The 22870-nt window shown below is 45.2% G+C and overlaps 1 protein-coding gene across 2 annotated transcripts in view; it reads left to right on the forward strand.

The window, feature by feature from the left end:
- Nucleotides 1-2828: 2828 nt before the first annotated feature.
- RANBP10 (RAN binding protein 10) overlaps nt 2829-22870 on the forward strand; it is a 51964-nt gene continuing 31922 nt past the window's right edge. For both annotated transcript variants that reach the window (XM_056862819.1, XM_056862820.1), the window contains exons 1-3: nt 2829-3054; nt 4112-4223; nt 13407-13459. In XM_056862819.1, the coding sequence (XP_056718797.1) occupies nt 2835-3054; nt 4112-4223; nt 13407-13459 (385 nt within the window). In that variant the 5' untranslated portion in view covers nt 2829-2834. The remainder of the gene's footprint in view (nt 3055-4111; nt 4224-13406; nt 13460-22870) is intronic.

Here is a 22870-nt window from a genome sequence, read left to right on the forward strand (position 1 = left end):
ATGCAAAAATAGGGTGGGGAAAAAACTGTTAAACTCTTTTATACTTTTAGTAATCTTAAGATGGCAAGCCACTTTTATGTCGTGCACTAATCTTGTATATCTTATTAATACCAGATTTTTAAAATCAATTTTTGTCATTTGTAACAGTTTTTACAGTTTTATCAAGTTGGACAATATGATAAACTAACTTCTGGCTGGTCAAATAGACAGTATTAATAAACTTGACTTGACATGACAAGGCCAGTTGTGAGGGGAAAGAGTTTCTTCTGCCAAAGTGACTCTTCTGCCTATTGGGAACTCGACCCGTTTGCAACTGCGTGCATTGGCTTGTCCACAAAGGGGGGAGAAAAATAAACGGAAGTGATTGCTGTAGCTCAGCAACTTTGCAATATAAACACATCATTGCAGGATAGCAATCATTTGGGACTGGATTTTCCTGTGTGGACAAGCCAATCCTGTTGCAAATGTTTGCTACAGGAGCACAGCATCAAACGATGTGTGAATGCAGGTGGTGTATGTTGGGGCAGTGGTGGTGGTAAGTGAAGCAATTATTCCCCCTCCCCAGGGGTGAACATGGGACCCAAACATGGGACCCTATTACACCATGCTGCAGCAAAGTACCAATATTTCTGTCCATTTTATTACAGGTTCAGTTTATAGCCAGACCCTGTACATGTGTACTGGGAATAAAACTAGGGTTACCAACTTCCAGGTGGGGCCTGGAGATCTCCTGGAATTACAACTGATCTCGAGATAACAGAGATCAGTTCCTTTGGAGCAAATGGCTGCTTTGGAGGGTGAACTCTGGTATTATACCCCAGTGGGTCCTACCCCTCCCCAAACCCTGTCCTCATCAGGCTCCACTCCCATATCTCCAGGAATTTCACAACCCAGAGTTGGCAACCCAAAGTAAAACCCACTGTGCGCAGTTTTGGGAGTGGGTTCTCCCTCATGAAACCAGCAATTGGACTGTAGTCATGTTGCTCCTGTCCCTTTGTACATGCATTAAAAAGCAAGCCCTGCTGTATTTGGTAGGGTTTACTGCTTGGTAAGTGTGCACAGGAAAGGCTTTACCCCAAAACAAAAACCCAAATAATACATAACGGAGACTGTGTCAGACCACTGTAGGCCATCCTGAGCAGACTTGCACACTTCTATGCCCATTGACTTAAACGGGATTTAGGACATAACTCAGCTTAAGATGGTACTTTTGATCTATTAAGGTCAGTGGCTGGCAGCTTCAGGTACAGGTCTTTCATATCACCTACTATTTGACTCTTTTCAGTGGGATAGTTTCATTGGGTAGCTTTGTTGGTCTGCAATAGAAGAGCTAGATTAGAGTCCAGGTGCTTCTGGACTCAAATCTAGCTTTTCAATGGGAGATGCCAGAGATTGAACTTGGATGTTGTGCATTAAAAGTCATAATATCCAAAAATCAGTAAGGGAACATATAAATTTCCAGGATATACAGTTGCTGAACTAAAGAATTTCAAAGGGAGGATCCAATTCAAATGTCCTGAATTAGGATTAATCAAAGGCTTCAACACTATCTCCCCCCAGGCTTAAATAAGGCCTTGGGTTCCCTCACTCACTATAAGTGCTGATACCTTAGTATGACCCATCCTTCATGGCTGGTAATTAATTCTGAGTATTATGCCTCACACTGTAACTTCCTTGATGGGATCTGATTTGATGTTTATCCTGTCCTACCCATCCATCTACAGGCTGGGTGTGGTCCTCATCAACTCTGAATGGACTGAATTATATTTGATTTGTTATTGTTTCAAACTCACTTTTTTATGTAGATAGAGCATGATGGGTAGCCGTGTTAGACTGTCTGTAGCAGTAGAAAAGAGCCAGAGTTCAGTAGCACCGTAAAGACTAACAAAATTTCTGGCAGGGTATGAGCTTTTTTTTTTTTAAGTAGTATCTCTCCACTCCCATCTTCTTGTCGCTCATAACTGTTAAGTATAAATACAGCTCATCTGGATATACACTCTATGCATCTGATGAAGTGGCCTCTAACCAAGGAAAGCTCATGTTGAAATAAATTATGTCAAGTTTTTAAGGTGCTGCAATAGACTAGCACAGCTACCCCATGAAGTTGCCTTATGCTGAGTCAGACCATTGGCCTATCAAGGTCAGTACTGCCTACTCTGGCAGCAACCCTCCAGGATCTCAGATTCAGGCCTTTCACACCCCGCTACTACTGGTTACTCCCCATACATTTTATTAAGATCAACCAAAATAACACAATAAACATGCAAGCTTTTGAGTTCTCCAGAATCCTCTGTCTGTTTGGATTTTTTAATGGGATGGGAATAGGGTTGCCAGCCTCCATGCGAGGTCTGGAATTCTCCCAGAATTATGACAGATCTCCAGACTACAAAGATCAGTTTCCCTGGAGAAAATGGCAGCTTCAGAAGGCCAAATCTGTGGCATCACATCGCTGCTGCCCTCCCCAGGCTCCACTTCCAGATCTCCAGGAATTTCTCAACCCGCAGTTGGCGGTCCTAGGTTGGGGTGGGAAGAAAGGTCTGCAGCCTTTGAAGATTAAAGATATGCTGGGCTACCAGGTCTACAGAGCAGTGTCCTTTCTAGGAACTCGCTATCCCGGCGCTCCCTGCGGCACAGCAAGTGGGCGTGGCCTTGCCTCATAATCCTCCTCGGGATCTGTAGTCCTCTCTCTCATAGAGCCGCGCGGGTCACGAGGGTTGCCGCGACTCGCTTTCCCGGCGTGCTCCTGGGCCCCATTGTGGCCGAGCCCGCCTCCCATTGGACGACCGGGAAACGGGGCCCGTTCCCCCTCCTGCTGACACAATAGTGATTCCAAGATGGCGGACGCGGGTGCAGGCAGCTTACCTGGGGGAGACTCGGCGCTACCCCCACCTCCGCCGCCTCCCCCCCCAGAAGAGCAGGAGCTGAGCCAGCGCCTCCGACGCCTTTACCCGGCCGTCAACCAGGCCGAGACGCCGCTGCCGCGCGCCTGGAGCCCCAAGGACAAGTATAACTATATCGGCCTCTCCCAAGGCAACCTGCGCGTTCACTACAAAGGTAGCGGGAGGGGGGGGTAGGGAGGAAGGGATGGGCTGAGGGGGGAGAAAACTCGGGGCGGGGGGGTCCCCTGGGGGGAGATGTGGCTGGGCTGAAGAACAATAAAGGATTTCGGGTGGGGGGGTCGGTTTTTTGGGGGGGTGGATGAAGGGTGGGCAGCAGCGTGCCAGACTGGGTGGGGAAGGAAGAGCTGGGGGAGGGGATTGAGATCCTGAAGGAAGTGGGTGTGAGACGGTGGGGGTTTTTTTTTGGGAGGTGGGGGTGAGATTGTCAAGGAAACGGTGTTGGGAGTGGCCTAGCTTGATCTGAGATGAAGGGATGGGGGGGTGGGTTTGGGGATCCCGAAGGAGCCGGGAGTGAGGTGGAGAGGAAGGGTGGTCGGGGGAGGGCGTTGTCAGGGCGTGCTGGGCCTGTGTGGAGCCGTTCTTGAGCGGTGTGTGGGGGGGTCGTCGTTGGGGAGGTGGCTTCGTTGAGGGTGAAGGGGGGAGCCGTAGGGTGGGGCGTGCAAAGGGATGGCTGCCCTTCTCTGGTGATAGTGACGGAGCTGTGTGGGACAGAAAAGGGTGTGGGGGGTTTGCCCTGCCGTTGGTTTCTCTAACCCCCTTTTACCAGCAACCCTTTGACAAGAACTGGAGGTGTGGTTATTCAGTTCACGGCTCGATGTCAGGCCATTTCTGTTCCTCTCCCACTGTTTCATTTTACACTGCTAACCTGATCTCGCCATACTCAATCTGTTTTGCTCAATCCCTTACAGAGGACAGACAAAGGGAGATCTGGGTATGCTGTCTCCCTGCCTTTTCTTCCATGGTGCAGTGTAGGAGCCCTTCCTTTTCTCTTCCTGTTTTTGGCTTCTATGCACAGTGAATCTGGATTTTGCAAGGACCCCCCTCCCATTTGAAGTCATTTGGCTGTCACTGTGGAGTAAAAAGGACTCTTGTCTCTCATGCCTTTTTTTCTCCCCCCTCCCCACTTGAAGTCGTTTGGCTGTCACAATGGAGCAGAAAGGTCTCTTGACTCTCCTGCCTTTTTTCTCCCCCCCCCTCCATTTTTTTTGCAGGACATGGGAAAAATCACAAGGATGCTGCCTCAGTCAGGGCCACCCACCCTATCCCTGCAGCCTGTGGTATTTATTACTTTGAAGTGAAGATAGTCAGTAAAGGTAGAGATGGGTAAGTGTGGGCTTCTAATTCATCCTGGGTTATTTGTCTTTCTAACTTTTGGGGTGTCTCAGTCTTCTTGTGTATCAAGTAGGTGGCATGAAGCGGGGAAAGGGGGGCTTCAGTCTTTGTAACCACACCCCAACAAGAAGGAAGTTGCACCAGATTGATTTTAAGATAGGAAGCTGAATCAGTTCTTATTTTGGTTTAGATTCAGGCTCGGATGCAACTGCAGTTCAGGTTCAACTTCAGTTCAAGTTAAAAAACCGGTTTGACTTCCTGCAATTAAATGCCAAGCCAGTAATACGTATATAGATGAAGCATGCTTATTAAGCTGCTCCCTTTGCTGTCTGTTATGGGTAATTATACCAAGCTTACGTCTTAAAATTCCAATGTGACTTGTTTGTGTGTTAAGACGCAAATCAAATATGGCAGTGGCTTTAAGGGATGGGGTGGAAAAGTTCCACTGTAGAACTAGGCTAACTTCTTTCTTGGTCTAGAACAATTTTGTACAGGAGTTCTCTGCAGGTACTTGCTCAAGAGACAGGATGTGGGTGGCTAGGCATGTGTAAACACAAATGGAGAGCATAGATGGGCCATTAGCTTTACAGGATAATGTGAATTGCAGATAAATAATTCCCTGACCGTTAGGAGGGAAATAAAGGCTACTTTCATCAATTAAAGCATCATGAGGAAATACTTTTCCTTGTGGTCCCTTATGCTGTAGTCTTCAAAACATTGCTTCAGAGTATTATTCCATGTAAAGGTCCCCTGTGCAAGCACCGGGTCAGTCCTGACCAATGGGTTGACGTCACATCCCAACGTTTTTTAGGCAGACTTTGTTTACGGGGTAGTTTGCCAGTGCCTTCCCCAGTCATCTTCCCTTTAACCCCAGCAAGCTGGGTACTCTTCCATAATAACACTATTGCTTATTTTAGATTAAGTAGCTTTGAGGCAATGATTAATAATTCTGGTGGAATCTTTGCAGTTCATACTGCTTTGTTGAGCCTGCTCATAAGAAGAAAAAATGCCTTTCCCAAAAATGCAGTATGAATGCCAGGACTAAAAGGACAGGTGTGGAACCCTTCCGAGAGGAGTATTTCTCAATTTGTCAGAAAATTTCTGTTCAGTGAAGAGCAGCAGTTTATAGTTATGAGAGAGGAGGAGAAAAAACTGCTCGGTGGGAGGTGGACTTGGTTGCATCTTGAAGAATGGGTATTGCTGTTGCTTGGTGTTGCAACAGTAGTGATCAAATCACATCTTCAGGCCCAAGGCTGATGACAAACCAGTGACTCTGTAAGTCTGTGGAGTCAGAAGAAATGCCTCTCCTAAATATTGTTTCCTCATATGGTACCTTAGCAATGTTTTCGAATCTGTTGCTAAACTGAGAAATCAGATGCCAGCTGCACTTGAAGCAACAACAACTACAATAGCAGCTGCTTCCTCTAGGCATTACTAAATTGTACTGTTCACCAGTTCCACTTTAGGGTGCTATCCAGACGAGGTGCTGACCCATGGAATAAAATGTACAGGGTAGAGTGGGGGGAGATAAGGGCTATAAGCCCCCCTTAGTATATCTGGAAGAGGATGCATTGGTATTGTGCTTTGACCGAGTCATCTTCTCTCTTGGCATCCTGAATATAATTTCCAAGGCCCTGTATGTTAAGTTGCAGTTCAGTTTATATATCCTTGTGTTATCTTGAGCTCCATTCTTTCTTTGGCACAATAGTGGTAGGTTGTAGTTCAGTGACTTTTTGTTGTTTATGCTTCCTGCAGATAAACCAAAGATGTAGAATTGCAAAGTAGCAGGAGCTGCTGGTAGACTTTTTGAAACCAGAGTTGAGGTGAGGGGCTGTGGCTCAGTGGTAGAGCATCTCCTTGGCATGCAGAAGTTCCCAGTTCAATCGCTGGCATCTGTAGTTTGGGGGAAAAGGATCTGGTAGGAGGTGATGTGAAAGACAGACTGAGACCCTGGAGAGCCACTGCCAGTCTGAGTACATGAAGCTGACCTTGATGGACCAATGATCTGATTCAGTATAAGCTAGCTTTATGTGTTCGGCTTCAGAGTCTGCTTTGCTAATGTATCTTAGATGCAATACAGGAAAAGCATTGTCAGGAACAGTGAGTTGCAAAAATTCCCTCACCCTGGAGCATTCCTCCTCACTGTACAGACCCAGAAGAAAACCTCCCAACCTGTGTTCTTTGATGTCAAACTACATGTATTCTTTGATCTTCACCAGGCAAACCCAATCTGGGATTTAGAGTTCTGTTGCTCTGTTAAGATTTCCTTGGTGCCATCGTTCTATTACAGCCTGAAAAACTTCCTATAAAAGAAGAACATCTGTGGCATGTGGCTTGTTTTGTTTGGAGTTCTTTGTGCTTGCTGGAGTCAGAAACCAGGATATATCGTACCTATTTATCTTTCAAAACAGGGGAACTAGAATAACAGGCCATTGTGCCTGTGTGTGAAATGTGGGTTCCTTCCATGCCTGTGTGTGTAGTTATTTCTGGTTTGAAAGGAAGAATGGACTTTACCTACTCCATGAACACTGGCTTATTATTTCCAAGGTGTAATAGTTTCCCTGCAAAAGAAACAGGACCAAATATCAGCTTAGTATCATGGGCCATGAAACTTGAATGCTTTTTAAGATTGTGAGAATTTCAGACACAGAAGTGCAAAGATAAACCTCTACCAGTTAGTGGAAATGATGACAGGAGAACTTGAGAACTGGTTAAATTGCATCTGGTGTTCCTGTAGCAGCTTATTTGGTTATATGATATATTAAGACCTAACCAGTTAACCAAAGGTCTATGGCTGCACCAAACAGCAGTGGTTATTGAAATACTGTTGCTTTTCTAAATTCATTTCTGAATAAGCATGGGTGTACTACAAAGTAGTTTCACCCTGAAACAGAAAACAGTAAAGCGAAAGCATGCCTGTTGATGTTGGGAAAATGTCTTTTTTTATTTTAAAATTATGAACGCATTGGAAGACGCAAATACACAGTTAATCCTCAAAGAGATCAAGGAACTCATGCCAGGTTCCTTGAAATAGCTTGCTCTTCTTTTTTGGCAAAAGTTACTGTTTCGCTTTTTGCCTTTATATATACCCCATCTTCTCCCCCCAGTGCAGACCCAAAGCAGCTTACTGACTTGTTCTCCACTCCTCTATTTTATCCTCATGACAACATTGTAAGGTAGGGCAGGCTGAGAGCGTGTGACTGGCCCAAGGGCACCCAGCAAGCTTCCATGGCAGAGAGGGAATTCAAACCTAGGTCTCCAAGAGCTTAATCTGATACTCTAACCATGACAGCACGTTGGTGGTCAGCAAGTTCCAGAATATTCTTTAATCATTGCATAGTGTCAGGGGTAGGATCTGACTTTCAGTGTTGAAGGATTATCCCCTTGGATTATAAAGAGGCTATATAAAACCTAGGCCATTGGTTAGGTGTTTTCCTCCACCCCACGTAAATCTGGGCCCAGTACTGCATGCAGAATTTTAATAGTATGAGATGTATTTTGCAGTGTATGGAATTTTGGTTGTTCTTTTGAAAAATGGCAAAATCCCTGGAGATTGCCACATGAGGTGTATCAGGTTTACCCCAGATATTACTCAATTCCTCAGTTATCTGTTACTGGTCATTCCCAATGCAAACGACCTGGCTGGTACTCAGTATGCCTATTACAAGATTTCTGTGTAATAACATGGCAATATAAAGAAGTGCATTTTATGGCCACTAGATTGGATTGACATTTTAGGGGTTGGATTGGAGGGGAGCCATGTCTGCATTCCTCTTCCCCCCGGCATATGTTATCCAACTGTGGACACAGGTCCTTTCTGATATGTGTGTTAAGAAAAATGTTGGTTTGGCTAATCCTGATGATGCAACCAAGCAGCTACTATGTCTCTGGTGTGCAGATAGCATCTAAACCAAATTTAGTTACAACACTGTTTAAATTGCTTGTGCTTGGGGAAGGGGCAAATTAAATTCCTGGAATTGTCCAAAGTTGTTGTTAGACATTAACTGAGTTTAATGGGGTGGGGGGATTCCCTTAGAATGCCCATGATCGCCACAAAACTTTGCAGCCTGTAGCAATGTGAAGATTACCACATAAAGTAATTTAAAATTAAATCTTGACCGTAAATCCTTATGTAAATCCACTGAGTGTAAGCTGAATTGCAACTTCTCAGGAAACTGGGGCACTGCTTGGTTGGCACAACTGATCAGATTTGGATGATACATTGTCTGTAGCATGGTAGGTACAGTCAGGAAACATTCAGATAACAGATTTGGTGGGAGTAGCTGATAACAGTCAGTCCCAACAGAGGCCTGCAAATGTTGAAATCAGTTCAATAGATCAGAGGAGAATGCAGGAGGAGATGGTAAATGTCATCATGATGATAGCTCTTATTGTTTCCTAAGTATTGTTTCTGAAATCCTTATATTTCCCCCTGAAAGGTAGGCCTGTGTCACCATATTTGTGGTATAGATTAGATGTTGAAAGGCCAATAATTTTAACTATAGGTACCCAGCAAGTTCATGGCTACCTTTGAAATGCACTTGTGTGGTCAGGTTTTTCTCTTATATTTCACTGAAATGGTGACTTTGAAGAATGAGGCCCCTAAAAAGCAGGCTAATAACTGTATCCTGGAGGGAATGTCCTCAAGCAAGTGATAATTCTTCACAAAACCGACAGATAAGGAATCCTTGCGATTTGTATGGTTCTGTGTGTAGCACATTGCTGTCATTATGGGTGATATTAGCTTATTTAACCCAGTAGGTATTGTGCAGAATGATCTAGTGATCTGAAATGTTATTCTGTTGGGATTTAATGCCTAATGCCCAGGCCCACAGATAAGTACTTCCTTTCTTTACGTGAGTAGAATCATCAAGGATTTTCTGGCAGCTGGAAAACTGTCCATCATCTCCATGGAGGAATATGCACAGAATGTATCTTGCAAGGTAAAGGGTTCATACCAGCGCAAGGGCCAGCAATCTGTAGTGGCAAGTGAAAGCCAAAGGACATTAACCTCAAGAAATAGCTAAAAAGGGGCAATGGCAAAGTAGTGAAAAGAACAGTAGTCTTAAGAGGCAACTAAACATACAGACAACTGACTTCCCAATGAAAAGAGGCCCCCACTGTGCCTCCCTGTCCTCTTTCAGGGGTGAAATTCTGCGTTCTTCTGTGGCCAGAGGCAAGCTGTGATAAGCACCCATGTCTTCTGATATGAGTGTGCCGCTAATATCAACATATTCACATTCCGCCTGCCTAGCAGGGTATTGGTAGAGATGTAAAACTTACTTTCAGAAATTTCAAAGCCATAGAAAAAACATCACGCCCTTTTTCCCTCTGGGAAAAAATCTTCATTATGTGCAAAATTGAAATATGTGCATTGTTTTCTTATCAACCCTAAACTTGTTTTGGTATTTTAATTTAAAATGCACATATAATTTCCTTCCCGTATGAAATCGGCATATTTGTGGAATATAGAGGTATAAATGTCTTACAGTACAATCCTAAACAGAGGTGCACCCTTCTAAATTGATTTAAGTCAGTGGACTTAGATGGAGGTAACTCTGCTTAGATTGGCCCGTTAGTTTGCTACAAGCTAAATTGTGAATTCACCCAGAAGTTAAGAGACAGCTGCAAAGTGCTGCATCGTTTGCTATCTAAGTACATTTATCTTAGTATTTGCCATCTGAGATGTAGGAAAAGTAAAAGCTGACAATATAAACAACCCTTTGTAGTAAATCAAAGAGTATATTATTTGGATGGAAACGGTATTATACAGTTAAATAGAACTAGCAGTATAGCTGGATCGTGAGTTAAACTTTATAAAATATAACTCACTGAATGTATTATCTCACAACACAACCTATTGACTGTGGACAAAACTAGTCACACTTAAACAAACTTATCCTTGAAAAAATGTTATACAGAAAATACAGCATTCACGGTCATTTCTGTATAAGAGCTGCTATTCTGTAGAAAGGGAGTGAATTGGTAATACAATAAAGAACATGAATAGGGATGGGTGACTATCATAACTAGCATTTCACGTCTGGCATGCAATGTTTATAGAAGACTTGGATTCTTTCATATGAGTTACTTAGCACTTATATTATGCTTTGTTATTGTTTATAATAGGGTTGGAATGTGTGCGGCGTCTCCTTGTAGCCAAGGGGGGGTCGCTACCAGTTACCCATTAGCAGCCATTTTCGTGTTTTCTCATATGGAATGAGAGCAACGGCTTCTCTGCCCTGGCACCCAAGTCTCTGGCAACCTCTCAGGGAGCTGTGCTGGCATTAGAAGAAAGTGTTTCCACTTGTAGAGTTGACTGATTCTTCTGACGGGAGCCATTTTACTTTGACTTTTACAAACTCTTGGAATTCTGGTGTTTAAGAATGCTTGTCAATGGAGGTTTAATGTTTAGGAACAGGGTATTGAAAGTCTGGACCCAATAGATTTATTTGCCTATAGTTAAATGTATTAACTGCTTTTCAACTGTATGGCCTTGCAATGAATCATAAAAGCGTATACAGTTCCAACAAAAATGACAGGAATAAAAAATTAAAACAGCAACCGTTCAGGGTTCTCACCACTCCGGCTCCTCTGTTGAATATTATTATTCCAAATGACAAACTGCTGGTGTTAAAATTAATCTCTAGATTCTTTGGCACAACACAGAAAAATCTCCTTTGCCATTACTGATGCTGACATAAAATAACTTGCTTTCCTTTCCCGATAGGCAACTTGGCAGGAAAAAAGCAGTTCTTGGCCAAAATGAACAAGCACAATAGAGTTCCCTTGATTCTGGGGGGAAAGCCTGTTAGAAGACAAATTGACCAGTGAACATAACAAGGAAGTCTCCCATCTTAATCACTAGTTGAAGGGTAGATGCACTTCTGCTGATGTTAATAATATGTAATGTCAGAGCATCTGGAAGGAGAGCTGTACCTTTAAAACAGTTTCATGTTATAATTTTTAGGTATTCAAATAAGAACTGGACTTACCGGTACTAAATCAGAGGATTTTGGTAGAGCAACTTGAGATTTTAGCACCTATATTTGTTGAGATGCCTTTCAGTTCTAGGACCTTATGAACAGTTAGAGCATGCATGATTAAAATGCTAATTAAGAATAAGGCAATGCTTCTGAAATGCGTGTGGTCACTTAGCATGTTGTTGATTGTTCCAGTGAATGAGATGTGTGAATGAGGTGGGATAGAGAGTTAGGTTTTCTGTGGCCAACTCTTGAAGTGTGTGAAGCTTGAAAAGTGTACAGGAATTTGGTATTCAAAGCAAATAGATTTTGTTACACGTCCTGATGATGGCTAAGTGCCTAGATAACTTGTTCTGAGCACAGAGGTAAGAACATAGTGTTTTAAGTGAACCGGGTCTCACCCAGGTAAATGGCTCAGTGCTCTCTGGCTTCATTGATAGTTTAGTTGAAGAACTTAGCAAAGTATGTATGCTTTGTCTCGAGTCACTCTTCATAGCTGACGATTTTGCAATCTGCCTGGAATTCTTATCACACCTTTATATAAAGCAGGCAGCTCTGTCCTGAAAGACAGATCTTAGAATTTGCTGCAGCTCATTGGTTGACCTGTGACAGAGCCGGGAATTAAGACTGAGATAAAAATTTGGAACCATGGACTCTTCCCCAGCAGATGTGTTTTCCTCCCCAGCAGGGACATTCATTTCTGTAAAGCAGGAATCACAGGGTATGTAAAGTGTGACCTGTTCCTTGAAAGAGTAAACCTCTCTGTTACAGTGCTTTGAACCATCAGCAGTCAAAATTGGGGTTGCCTTTCCTAGTAATTAATAATAATAACACATTTTATTTATACCCCGCCCTCCCCCGGCAAGCTAAGCTCAGGGCGGCTAGCATCATGCAAATACAAAAATACAGTATGCAGTTTAAAACCAGTCTAAAACACAACTAGTCATCTTAAAAGGCAGCCAACTACTCCATCTTAGGGAGGATGTTGTTTCAAGGTGACCATGCAGCAATGGCCACTATTGGTGTTATTCTATCTGGGGGTGGGGGGTGGGGCGGCAAGAGGATGATGAAGAAGAAGAGTTGGTTTTTCGGCTTACAATCACCTTCCCTTCCCCACAACAGACACTCTGTGAGGTAAGTGGGGCTGAGAGAGCTCTAACAGAGCTGTAACTTGCCCAAGGTCACCCAGCTGGCCTTATGTGTAGGTGTGGGGAAACCAACCCTGTTCACCAGATTAGCCTCCGCTGCTCATGTGGAAGAGTGGGGAAACAAACCCGGTTCTCCAGATCAGAGTCTACCTCTCCAAACCACCGCTCTTAACCACTACACCACGCTGGCTCCTGGATGGAGACGGATGAACAGAGGGAAAGAGGGAGGGAAGGGGAAGGACAGAAGGAAGTGGATAATGGACAGGACCCACGGAGGGAAATGGAAGGAAAGGGAAAGGAAGCCGGCTCTTGATCCATACTGTCGCTGTCCTCAACCATAAGCCTGGCGGAACATCACTGTCTTTCAGGCCCTGCGGAATTGAGCTAAATCCCTCAGGGCCTGGCTGTCATTGTTAAAGCCAAGTCTTACTATGTAAGAAGACTCGGAGTTATCTGAACCAAGAATGGCTGTGGCAGGAAACACTCCTGGTAGAAGCCGATAATGAATTTGAATAAGCTATCTGCAATAGACAATGCACCCTGCTTAGTCACTGGCAAAGTGATCATGTTCTTTGCTGCTGGAGGTGAGGCATGTATTCTTACATATTTACAAAGCTGCTGATCTCAGCTTGTATGTTGGGGGTACGGGAACTGGTTTAAGGAGTATGCAACCAGGTTTACTTTGCACCCTCTACAAGACTCTCAACACTGAAGGTTATTGACTGCAATAATTTATATCAATTGCCCATTGCCACATTTTTAATAGCGTATAACTCATTATACCTGAGAGCTGGTAAACTTGATAAAGACAGATAGAGCTAGCTCAGCCCACCATGAAGGCTCGGTATGAAAACTGTTGTCCTGGCCAACCACCCTAGGCATTTTGTGTTTTATTGTCAGAATCTGACCGAAGTCTCTACTGAGTGGTAACTCGAAGCTTGCTCCCTTTCAGACTGAGCTTCCAGCAGGGAAGAGTAGCCCTCGTGTGATCTTGCTTGGTCGTTCTCTATTTACTGAACTAACAAAGTTCTGTTTGTTTGAAGGTACATGGGGATAGGACTCTCAGCCCAAGGTGTCAACGTGAACAGACTTCCTGGTGAGTCATTGTTAAGAATTGTGCTTGGGTCTGTGCTGTGTTGATCTTCACTTTGCTGAAATTGTACAGCTCTCAGAAGAGGGGGGGAAATGCACACTTCCTGTAGAGTTCTGTTTAGGGAGGACCTTATTGTCAAGGCTTTCCCTGCCCCCACCCCCCCCATGATTAGGTCTGGGTTTCATGGCCTGTTGACAGTACGCTCATGACTTTTGAACTCTTGTCCAAAAATAGGGGAACACGGAGCATGGCAATCAGCTTCAGCCTGTTTCTTGTACTCTTCTGATACACAGTATTTTATGCATCCGTGCTTTTGTCCTCTCAAACTCCCTTCTTTGTCCATCTGTCTTTACATTTCTACATCATGGCTTCTTGGATGGATGTACAGCTATTACGCTACAAAATGTTACCTTGTGAAAGATGGGTGCGACAGGCAATAGCGGCGGGCGTCACGGCATCCTTTCGTTACCTTCTGCTTCGTGTGAAAATTCCTTGTAGGTTTCTGGAAATGTTAAAAGCTATAGAGTTAATTTTGTCCCCGTGTTAAGATTAGTGGTGAGCAGTGGGCTCTGATAAAATTCAGCCATGGAGAGTGGGGAAGCCCAAGTATGTCATGCCGCCACCCACCCCTTGCCTGTCTCCTCTCCTGAGTGTGAGATATTTGCTGTGCACCTGTGGCCCACTTTAACTAGGCCACTGTGGGTTAATTGTGAGGCATTAGCGTTTGTGTTGTGAAAAAGCCTGCCTCAATGTCTGAAAGCTCGACAGATGTTCTCTAGGTTCCCTCTAGACTCATATGGAATTGTTTTTCTTTGTATCCAAAAATACATAAGAAGAGCCCTGCTGGATCACATAAGGGGCCATCTAGTTCAGTATCCTGTTCCAAATCATTGCCTTGGAGGGCCAACAGACAGGGCACAGAGGACAAGGCCTTCCCCTGATGTGGCATCCTAGCACTGGGTTTCAAAAGTTGACTGTGTCTAAATGTGGATGCTGCCTTGACTCATCATGGCTAGTAGGCAGATTCATGGTGGAGAGGTCGATTAGTGACGTCCTCTCAAAGGTATCTGTGCTTGTGGCGATCGCCATGTCCACTGGTAGTAAACTCAACAAGTCACTAAATTGTGGACTAAAGAAGTATTTCCTTCTGTCTGTTCTGATTTTATTGCCTGTCAAATTCATTGGGTGCCCTTGAGTTTTAGTAGTATGGGAGAGGGAGAAAAAGATCTTTCTATCCTCTTTTTCTACCCCACGGATAATTTTATGAACCTCTGTCATGTGTGTGTGTGTGTCCCCCCAGGTCACTGTTTTTTTTCTAAACAGACGTTTCAGACTGTGTAGCCTTTCACAGGAAAGCAAACCTAAAGTGGAACTATGGAATTAATTTCTAAGATACGCTTAGCTCCTTTTCAAATCCTCGCCACAATGGACTTTGCATAGAGATGGTTCTGTCAGGATGATCACTCCAGTTGAGATTAATGGTCATGACATGTTTGAATAGATAAGTATCAGCCTTGTAGAGGCCTCATTTCATATGTCAGCTCACACGGAAGAACTAGTATTTCAGATGGGTTATTCAGTAACACCCAGATAGTCTTACTAATTCAGCGGTGGTTTTGTTTTGTTTTTAAATTGGGGGCATTGGTTAAGGCCTGAAGAGCCTGACTCACTCCTTTAGGAACAGTCACAGAGCAACGTGCCCCAACGCCCTCCCCCTTCCATCTTGCTCGGCAACAAATTCGTTGCCTGAGTCTTCTCTGTGTAATATACTTTAGCTCAATTAAAGAGTTGTTTAGCTGTGTCATATAAATGGTTGAGGTACTGCTGTGCTGATATTTTGGGAAGTGTTCATGAAGAAGCCCTTGCCCTTATACTTCCTGCCCCCTGCCCCCCATTCATCCCTCTGATCTGCTTTTGTGAGGGAAGAGTAAGGGCAGTTTTTTGTGACCTTTGAGAAAAGGTACTAAACTATTCAGAAGTGAACAGGAGTCAGTGACAGGTTGGAATGCATTCCCTTTAGTAAGTAAAACAGATTAATGCTTTTTAAAACATTTGGGGTACACTTCCAGATGCCCATCCAACTGAAAGTAGTTTATTGCAGTGGAACATCATGGAATTTGGGCACACCTCCAAATGCAGGGCTTCAGTGGGATGTGCACATTTCAGTGGGTTGGATCCCGTGGATCCATTTGGCTGTCAGAGGTGCTTCCCTCCAGCAGAAAGTACCTCCGCTAGTGGTAGTTGATCCTCAGGATCTAACCCGATGTGAGGAAGCACTGTGGCCGCCTAGGCAAATGGATGCACTTGGGCTGCTTTGTTGCAAACAGTTCGTGGGGAGGGAGATTCTCATTGAGCTGTGTTGAAAAAATTTGTATGCACAACCTGTTTTTGGCTCAGGGCTAGATTGAGATAAATGATAAGGAGAAAACATCCAGACCACTGTTGCTGTTCACATTGGAGAGGATGGGTTAAAGATCTTGGCAGAGAAAGGTATTGGGGAGGGGAGGAATATGCAGGAGAGTAGACTGAAGACTGTTAGTTGCCTATCCCTAGGTAGAAGTTTAATTTGTTATCTGATAGCTTTTACTTGGTCTTCATCCAATGCCTGACTTTTCCTGCTTTTTTTTATATCCATGGGTTTTGAGTTTATCCTGGAATCTGCTGTTTGAGTAGGCGGCTCATCTTTTTTAGCTGCTGGATGGTACTAATTAATGCGTAGGTGTTAGCTGTTTCTTGCTCAGTCTAGTATTGGACACGTGCTTAGCATTTGTATTTGATTGCAAGGTCACATGCAAGCAACAGTGTCAGGCGACATTCGTGAGCATTATTGGGAAGTGCCCGTGTGATTCATGCTAAACATAGGGCTTTAGGCGTCTGATGGCCTTTCAACCTCTTTGTAGCTAGTTGCTAGAAATTCAACTGTCCTCAGCCTCCATGAGTGTCCTTTTACATGGCCTCGCGGCTGGGACACTATCGGGTCTTTCCAGCAAAAACTTCCTAACAATGGGTTGCTGCAAATGCCAGATGTTGCGCTCTACTTGTAAAACCTTGCGCAAAATTATTACTGTACCTGGAGTGTGCTTAGCATGGTTTTTAATGTCAGCGCATAAGGAGCAATTTCAAGAAGGGAGGATAGTAATTTCCCCCTGCTTCCCTGGACCCACATGACATATGCAGAACCTTTCTTAGTAAAGACTCAGAGCTGAAATTGCTTGTTTAGACAATGTATATGCATCCTGTCCAGAGACCTGCTTCAGGCAGCTTACCATTAAGATGATAAAACAAGATCGATAGCTACAAGGTAAAGATGTTTGAAAATACTGCTGCCTGGGCCTTCCAAGTTGGGGCTTACGCATGAAATATACATGAAGCTGCCTTACACTCAATCAAATCGTTGGCCCATCAAGGTCAGTATTGTCTACTCAGACTGGCAGTGGCTGTCTACTCAGACTGGCAGTGGCTGTCTACTCAGACTGGCAGTGGCTGTCTACTCAGACTGGCAAGGGTCTCAGGTAGAGGTCTTTCATATCACCTACCACCTGATACTTTTTTTTTAAACTGGAGATGCTGGGGATTGAACCTGGAACATTCGGCATGCCAAGCAGATGCCCTGCCACTGAGCCACTGCCGCCTCCTCTATCAAGTTGACCACAGAACACTTGTCCACGCATTGTGGCTTTCCAGGTACTTGACCTTTCTCTGCCCGTTTTTGCAGCCCCAGGCTGTAGGTTTATTGAATCCCCTGGTGAGGAGTCATATGTAGCTTGGATTGCATTCAGTTTGGATGACAAGTTGTACAGGCCTGTTCTAAAAAACTAAATTCTTTGGTGACCTTCCAGCAGAATGAGATAGTGGATTCTGTGACCTTCCTCTTACATTTTTTTTAATGTGTCACATTTGTATTCTCCAACCCACTCCTTTCTCCAATTCCCAGGGCAGTGCATTTGGAGGGTTATCAACCTAGTTTAGCCACCAGTAGTCTAATCCATCTTGTATGGCTGCAACTAGAACTTGATCCAGAGAGCGAGGTTGAGGGTTCATCTGGAATTTGAATCATGTCCAGCCTTCTATCTACTGCGCCACTTCGGCTCTCTGATGACAGAGCTGTTAGATATTGGCAAATGTGTCTGCCTTTATTATGCAACCAAAGTGGATAAATGATACTGTGGGTGTAAGTGATTTTAAATTGCCTCAGTTTAGTATTGGTGTAGTGGTTAAGAGTGGTGGTTTGGAGCAGTGGACTCTGATCTGGGGAACCGGGTTTGATTCCCCACTCCTCCACATGAGTGGCAGAGGCTAATCTGGTGAACTGGATTTGTTTCCCCACTCCTACACATGAAGCCAGCTGGGTGACTTTGGGCAAGTTACAGCTCTGTTAGAGCTCTCTCAACCCCACCTACCTGACAGGGTGTCTGTTGTGGGGAGGGGAAGGGAAGGTGATTGTAAGCCGGTTTGAGTCTCCCTTAAGTGGTAGGGAAAGTCGGCATATAAAAACCAACTCTTCTCCTCCTCCTCCTCTCCAGAACAAAAGATCTTGTTATCTGCTGTAGCTTTTTTTGGTTATTCCCCACCCCCACCACCATACCTGTCTGGATAGCTGTAGAAGACAAAATGGTCTAAACTTAAATATTCCATTAAGATACTCCAAAGTGTTAACGCGGGTGAGTGTTTTTGTATTTACCTTGGCCGGATGAGCAGGAGGACTGACTTTGCTTGGCCTTTTGTAAAGGTGGCGTTGTTTCCACATCTAAGCTACATATTGTCTTCTCCGGTTGGGAGCTGAGGTAAACAGGAGCATTTTAACACTGTAAAGCTCTCCAGAGGCAAAGGAACACCGGCATTTTAGAGCCCCTAACGAAAGAAGTAGGTGTCATTTAAAATCTTGCTCTGAAGCATCTTGCATAGATGAGCCAGCTGGCATCTCTGCGTTTTCTTTTCTATGGTAGATGTCATTATAAACATCAGCTTCTGGCAAATTTACAAAGCCTGGCTGTGTTATGCATACAGTAGAACCCCAGATGAATTAGAAATGCTTCTGGAATTGGAGTCCCTTTGCAAATTCTCCTGAACCCACAGCTGCCCTTCTTTCCAGATTTGCTGGTTGAAAAAGACTCCCTGTTTAATCTCATTTAAACATTGTAAGCAAAGCTTTGCAGATGTGTGTGGTGGCCTTCTTGCTTTATGTCACCACAGAGTTACTGTGGTTTCTTTTCATCCATCAAATGATATTTCTTACTGCTTACTCTCCTGGTCCTTAACCTGACGTGAAAGTGTGAATGGGTAAAAAAAAAGAAAAGATCCATAGGGCCCTGTTGGATTGGGGTGATTCAGGAGCGCTTCCCTCAGGGTGTGGTGACATAGAATCCTGGAAAATACTGGGGATTCCACTGCTGAGTTGTCATATGGGTGTTCACTCCAAAAGTTATTGTTGCAAACATCAGATGTAGTTCATCATTCTTAAATTAGATGATTACAACCTTGTGGCAGTGAAGAATGAAGTAGGCCGCTCTGTTCCTTCTTGGTTCTGAATGAGTAAGGAAGAGCTGTTTAGGTGGAAGGAGCTCTGAGTCATCCTGGTGTTGATAGTATTTGGGTGTGTGTGTGCATAAAGTGCCGTCAAGTTGCAGCTGACTCATGGCAACCCCGTGGGGTTTTCAAGGCAAGAGACAAGATTTGTCAACGGCTGCCTCCGTGTTGGCTGAGAGAGTTCAGAGAGTGACTGGCCCAAGGTCACCCAGCAGGCTTCATGTGGAGGAGTGGGGGATCGAACCGGGTTCTCCAGATTAGAGTCCTGCTGCTCTTAACCGCTACTGCTCTTAACCACTACACCACACTGGCTCTCAGTAGTTGGGATAGCCTAACAGATAACAAAGTGGTCAGAAGATGAGGCTTAAATTGTCATGTGCTAGGGCATTGTTTTTTTGGCTCTGGCCATAATGAGATTTCAGCAAGAGAGGAGCCAAGGAAATATTATCTTCAGACAACAGGTAATGTCCCTGTGTGCCAACTACGATCTTCAGTCAGCCATATGTAATATTTCCTTGGCTTCTCTCTTGCTGAAATCTCATTATGGCCAGAGCCAAAAAACAATGCCCTAGCATATGACAATTTAAGCCTCATCTTAAAGCGGCCTTTCTGGCATTGACCAGAGCCCCGGCCTTCTCCACTGGGACTCCTGCTCTGTGGACTCAGCTCCCTGAAGAGGTTAAGGGAGCCCCCTCCTTGGAGATCTTCAAGAGGTTCTGCCTCTTTGCCAGGGCATTTGAGGGTGTGGGAATCTCACGGGGAGGAGTGAGAGATTTGGGGTCTGTTATTCTGGTCTTAATTTGAACTTGTTAACTATCGTTGTAAGCTGCCTTGAACCATGAGGAAAGGCAGGGTATACCTTATATACCCGGGTATAAGCCGACCCGAGTATAAGCCGACCCCCCAAATTTGAGGCCAGAAAAGGGAATTTCTTATTGACCCGCGTATAAGCCGAGGGTCAATAAGAAATTCCCTTTACTGGCAATGCTGCGCTCTAAAATGGCGGCCGCCATTTTAGAGCACAGGGATGGTCTCGCCCATGCCCCAGGTTGCCCTCCCGCCGGCCTCCCGGGCCCTCCCGACCCACCCCGACCCCAGTGCCATCCAAGGGGGGGAGGGGGAAGAGCCCCTGAACCCCCTACTCACCGGGAGAGGCGGCGAAGCGGCGGAGGCAGCGGCGGCGCAGCCTTCCTGGGCCGGCAGGAGGCCCTTCCAGGCCGCTGCCGGCCGGAGGAAGGCGCGTGGGCGGCGGCGGCGCGGCCTGCAGGGGCCTCCTGCCGGCCCAGGAAGGCCGTTGCCGGCCTGAGGAAGGCGCCTGGGCGCGTGGGCGGCGGTGGCGCAGCCTGCAGGGGCCTCCTGCTGGCCCAGGAAGGCCGCTGCCGGCCGGAGGAAGGCGCGGCGGCAGTGTGGCCTGGAGGGGCCTCCTGCCGGCCCAGGAAGGCCGCTGCCGGCCGGGGAAAGGTGCGCGGGCCCGGCGGCAGTGATGGTGGTAAGTTCCCCCCTCCCCCCTCTACCCTCTACCGTATTGACCCGTGTATTAGCCGAGTTCGGCTTTTTCAGCCCTTTTTTTGGGCTGAAAAACTCGGCTTATACGCAAGTATATACGGTAAATGTTTTAATAAAATTAAGGAATGCAACTAAAAAAAAACCAGCTACAGTATACCCTTCGGGATGACAGGAAGAACCCTTGTTTTTTTTCTGAAATGGAAGTGGGGTCACTCAGGGAACCATATTGCATGCCCCACAGTAGGCAACTTGAAATTCAGTTCTTAGAAGGAATTCAGTGGTCAAGCTGTTGGCCTGGGAAGATGGGGGCAGCATTCCCATGTTTTGGCTCCCGGTTGCTGGGACTTTTTGTCCCAAACATGCTGTCGGTTATTTTGGTAGCTTTCCTCTCAGGGTGTGATCCTGCTCCACCAGCCTGTACAAGCCTGTGGAACGGCTGAGTATATTTAGTCCGTGATGACTTGACTATGGTTTGTGTAACATGACGCTTCAATACCTCCTTGACTGGAATCTCTGCGGTTTACGTTAAGAGGGAGGGAGGGGAGAATGTGTCTGCAGTATGTGGCTGAGCGTAAGTCTGCTGGAAGCTGCACAAGAGCTTGTTCTGTTTCTACAAGGCTCTCCTATTTAGACAAAGAGGCCTTCTCCCCGGCTGCTGAAAGATGGGCTTTCATGGAGGATCCTGCAGCTTTTCTCTTAGGTGCAGGGGCTTATTCGTGCCTGTTGCTGGCAGCAGGCTGCTCTGAAGGAGTGTGGGAGGGGCTGTGGCTCACTGGTAGAGCATCTGCTTGATATGCAGAAGGTCCCAGGTTCAATCCCCGGCATCTCCAGTTAAAGAAACCAGGCAAGTAGGTGATGTTAAAGACCTCTGCCTGAGACCCTGGAGAGTCACTGCCGGTCTGAGTAGACCATACTGACTTTGATAGACCAAGGGTCTGATTCAATATAAGGCAGCTTCATGTGTTCATAGGTTACTAGAAGAGGCTCATGATTGGCTCTTCTTCCCAGTCAACCTACCTAACCTTCAAGAAAAGCAAGGAAAATGCATGGTACTGCCATTTCCTTACTGGCAGAGGTGCTACTTGAGGGTAAATCTACTCGCTGTTCTGCACATTCGAGAAGGGCTGATGGCTAGCTCAGTTTTCCTGCAGGGTTGCAGGCAGCGCAAACATAATTCTCCCCTGCCTTTTAACTGTGGTTAAGAAAATCAAAGTGAACCACAGGAATTTCAGCCTCCTTTTCTTCCCACCTCCAATGCTGCCTCTTAACAATGTTTGCGCCCTAGTTTTAAGACCTTGTTTTGAATTCTCAAGATGGCAATCATTGGAAGGTGGGTGGAAAAACTGATGAAGAGGCAAGAGACTGGGGAGAAGCCTGCAATCCTTCCCGTGCCATGGTTAAGAGATCGGGGAAATTTGTGTGCACGCCAGTGTAGTGGTTAGTATGTTATTGGTTCAGATCTTTATTCTGCCAAGACAGTCAGATTTCAAATGGAAGCCTTGATAGGTGTGTCTGCCCCACATCCCATAGCAGGCAGGTTCAATGGGCTCCTGGAAATATCCCTGCTTTGCACCCAAACGATACCTACATTTCTCAGTTCTTGACCAAGAAACACGTAATTAAAATTAGTGTTAATGTCAAGGAATTATTTTGCTCATTTTATCAACCACTGCAGTATTTATGGAATAAATACATAAGGAATCTGTGCCTCTTTCTGGCAATGTCCTGTGTTTTTTTAATGGGCTTTATGCATTTTAAGCATAATTTCTGGACTTAAATCTGCAATGTGTGTGAAGCAGTGATTTAAAACAATGATAATGGTATCTGGATGGACTGCTAGAATTGTTATGCGTTTGCATACGCAGTTCTTGCCTCAACCCCTGTGGTTTATCAGGAAAGCCCGCAAGCCTGTGACGATGCCCTGCGCTCCTGAGCCATTCTGGCTGCCAGCAGAATTGGGCACGCTTACCTAAGACTGGGTCATCTGAGGACGTTTTTTGGCGCTGCCAGGATGCTCTTATCTCACGGGCACAGCCTGGACTCTTTGCTTTGCTCTCTTTCACTCTTTTTCACATGCTTTGCCAAAGGGAAGGAAATACCCTCGAGAGATATAAGAAGGGGATGTATACGAGGCAAACAATTCTATGGGGAGAAGATACAAAGGGAATCCACTTGGAAATGGCCGTGGGGAAGAAGGGAAAGGTTTTGCAGACGATCTCTCTTCTGGCAACTGGGGAAAATCCATTGTGCAGGGAGAGCAAAATTAGCTGTAATGGGTTCTTAAGTAAATAATGCCTATTATCCGAGCTCTGTAAAGAAACAGGTTGACATCAGAGCGAGAGGGAATTAATTACAAAGCAGCGGTTGCTCAACAGAAACCCT

This window comes from Euleptes europaea, chromosome 17 (genome assembly GCF_029931775.1).
Source record: "Euleptes europaea isolate rEulEur1 chromosome 17, rEulEur1.hap1, whole genome shotgun sequence".
Classification (NCBI taxonomy): domain Eukaryota; kingdom Metazoa; phylum Chordata; class Lepidosauria; order Squamata; family Sphaerodactylidae; genus Euleptes; species Euleptes europaea.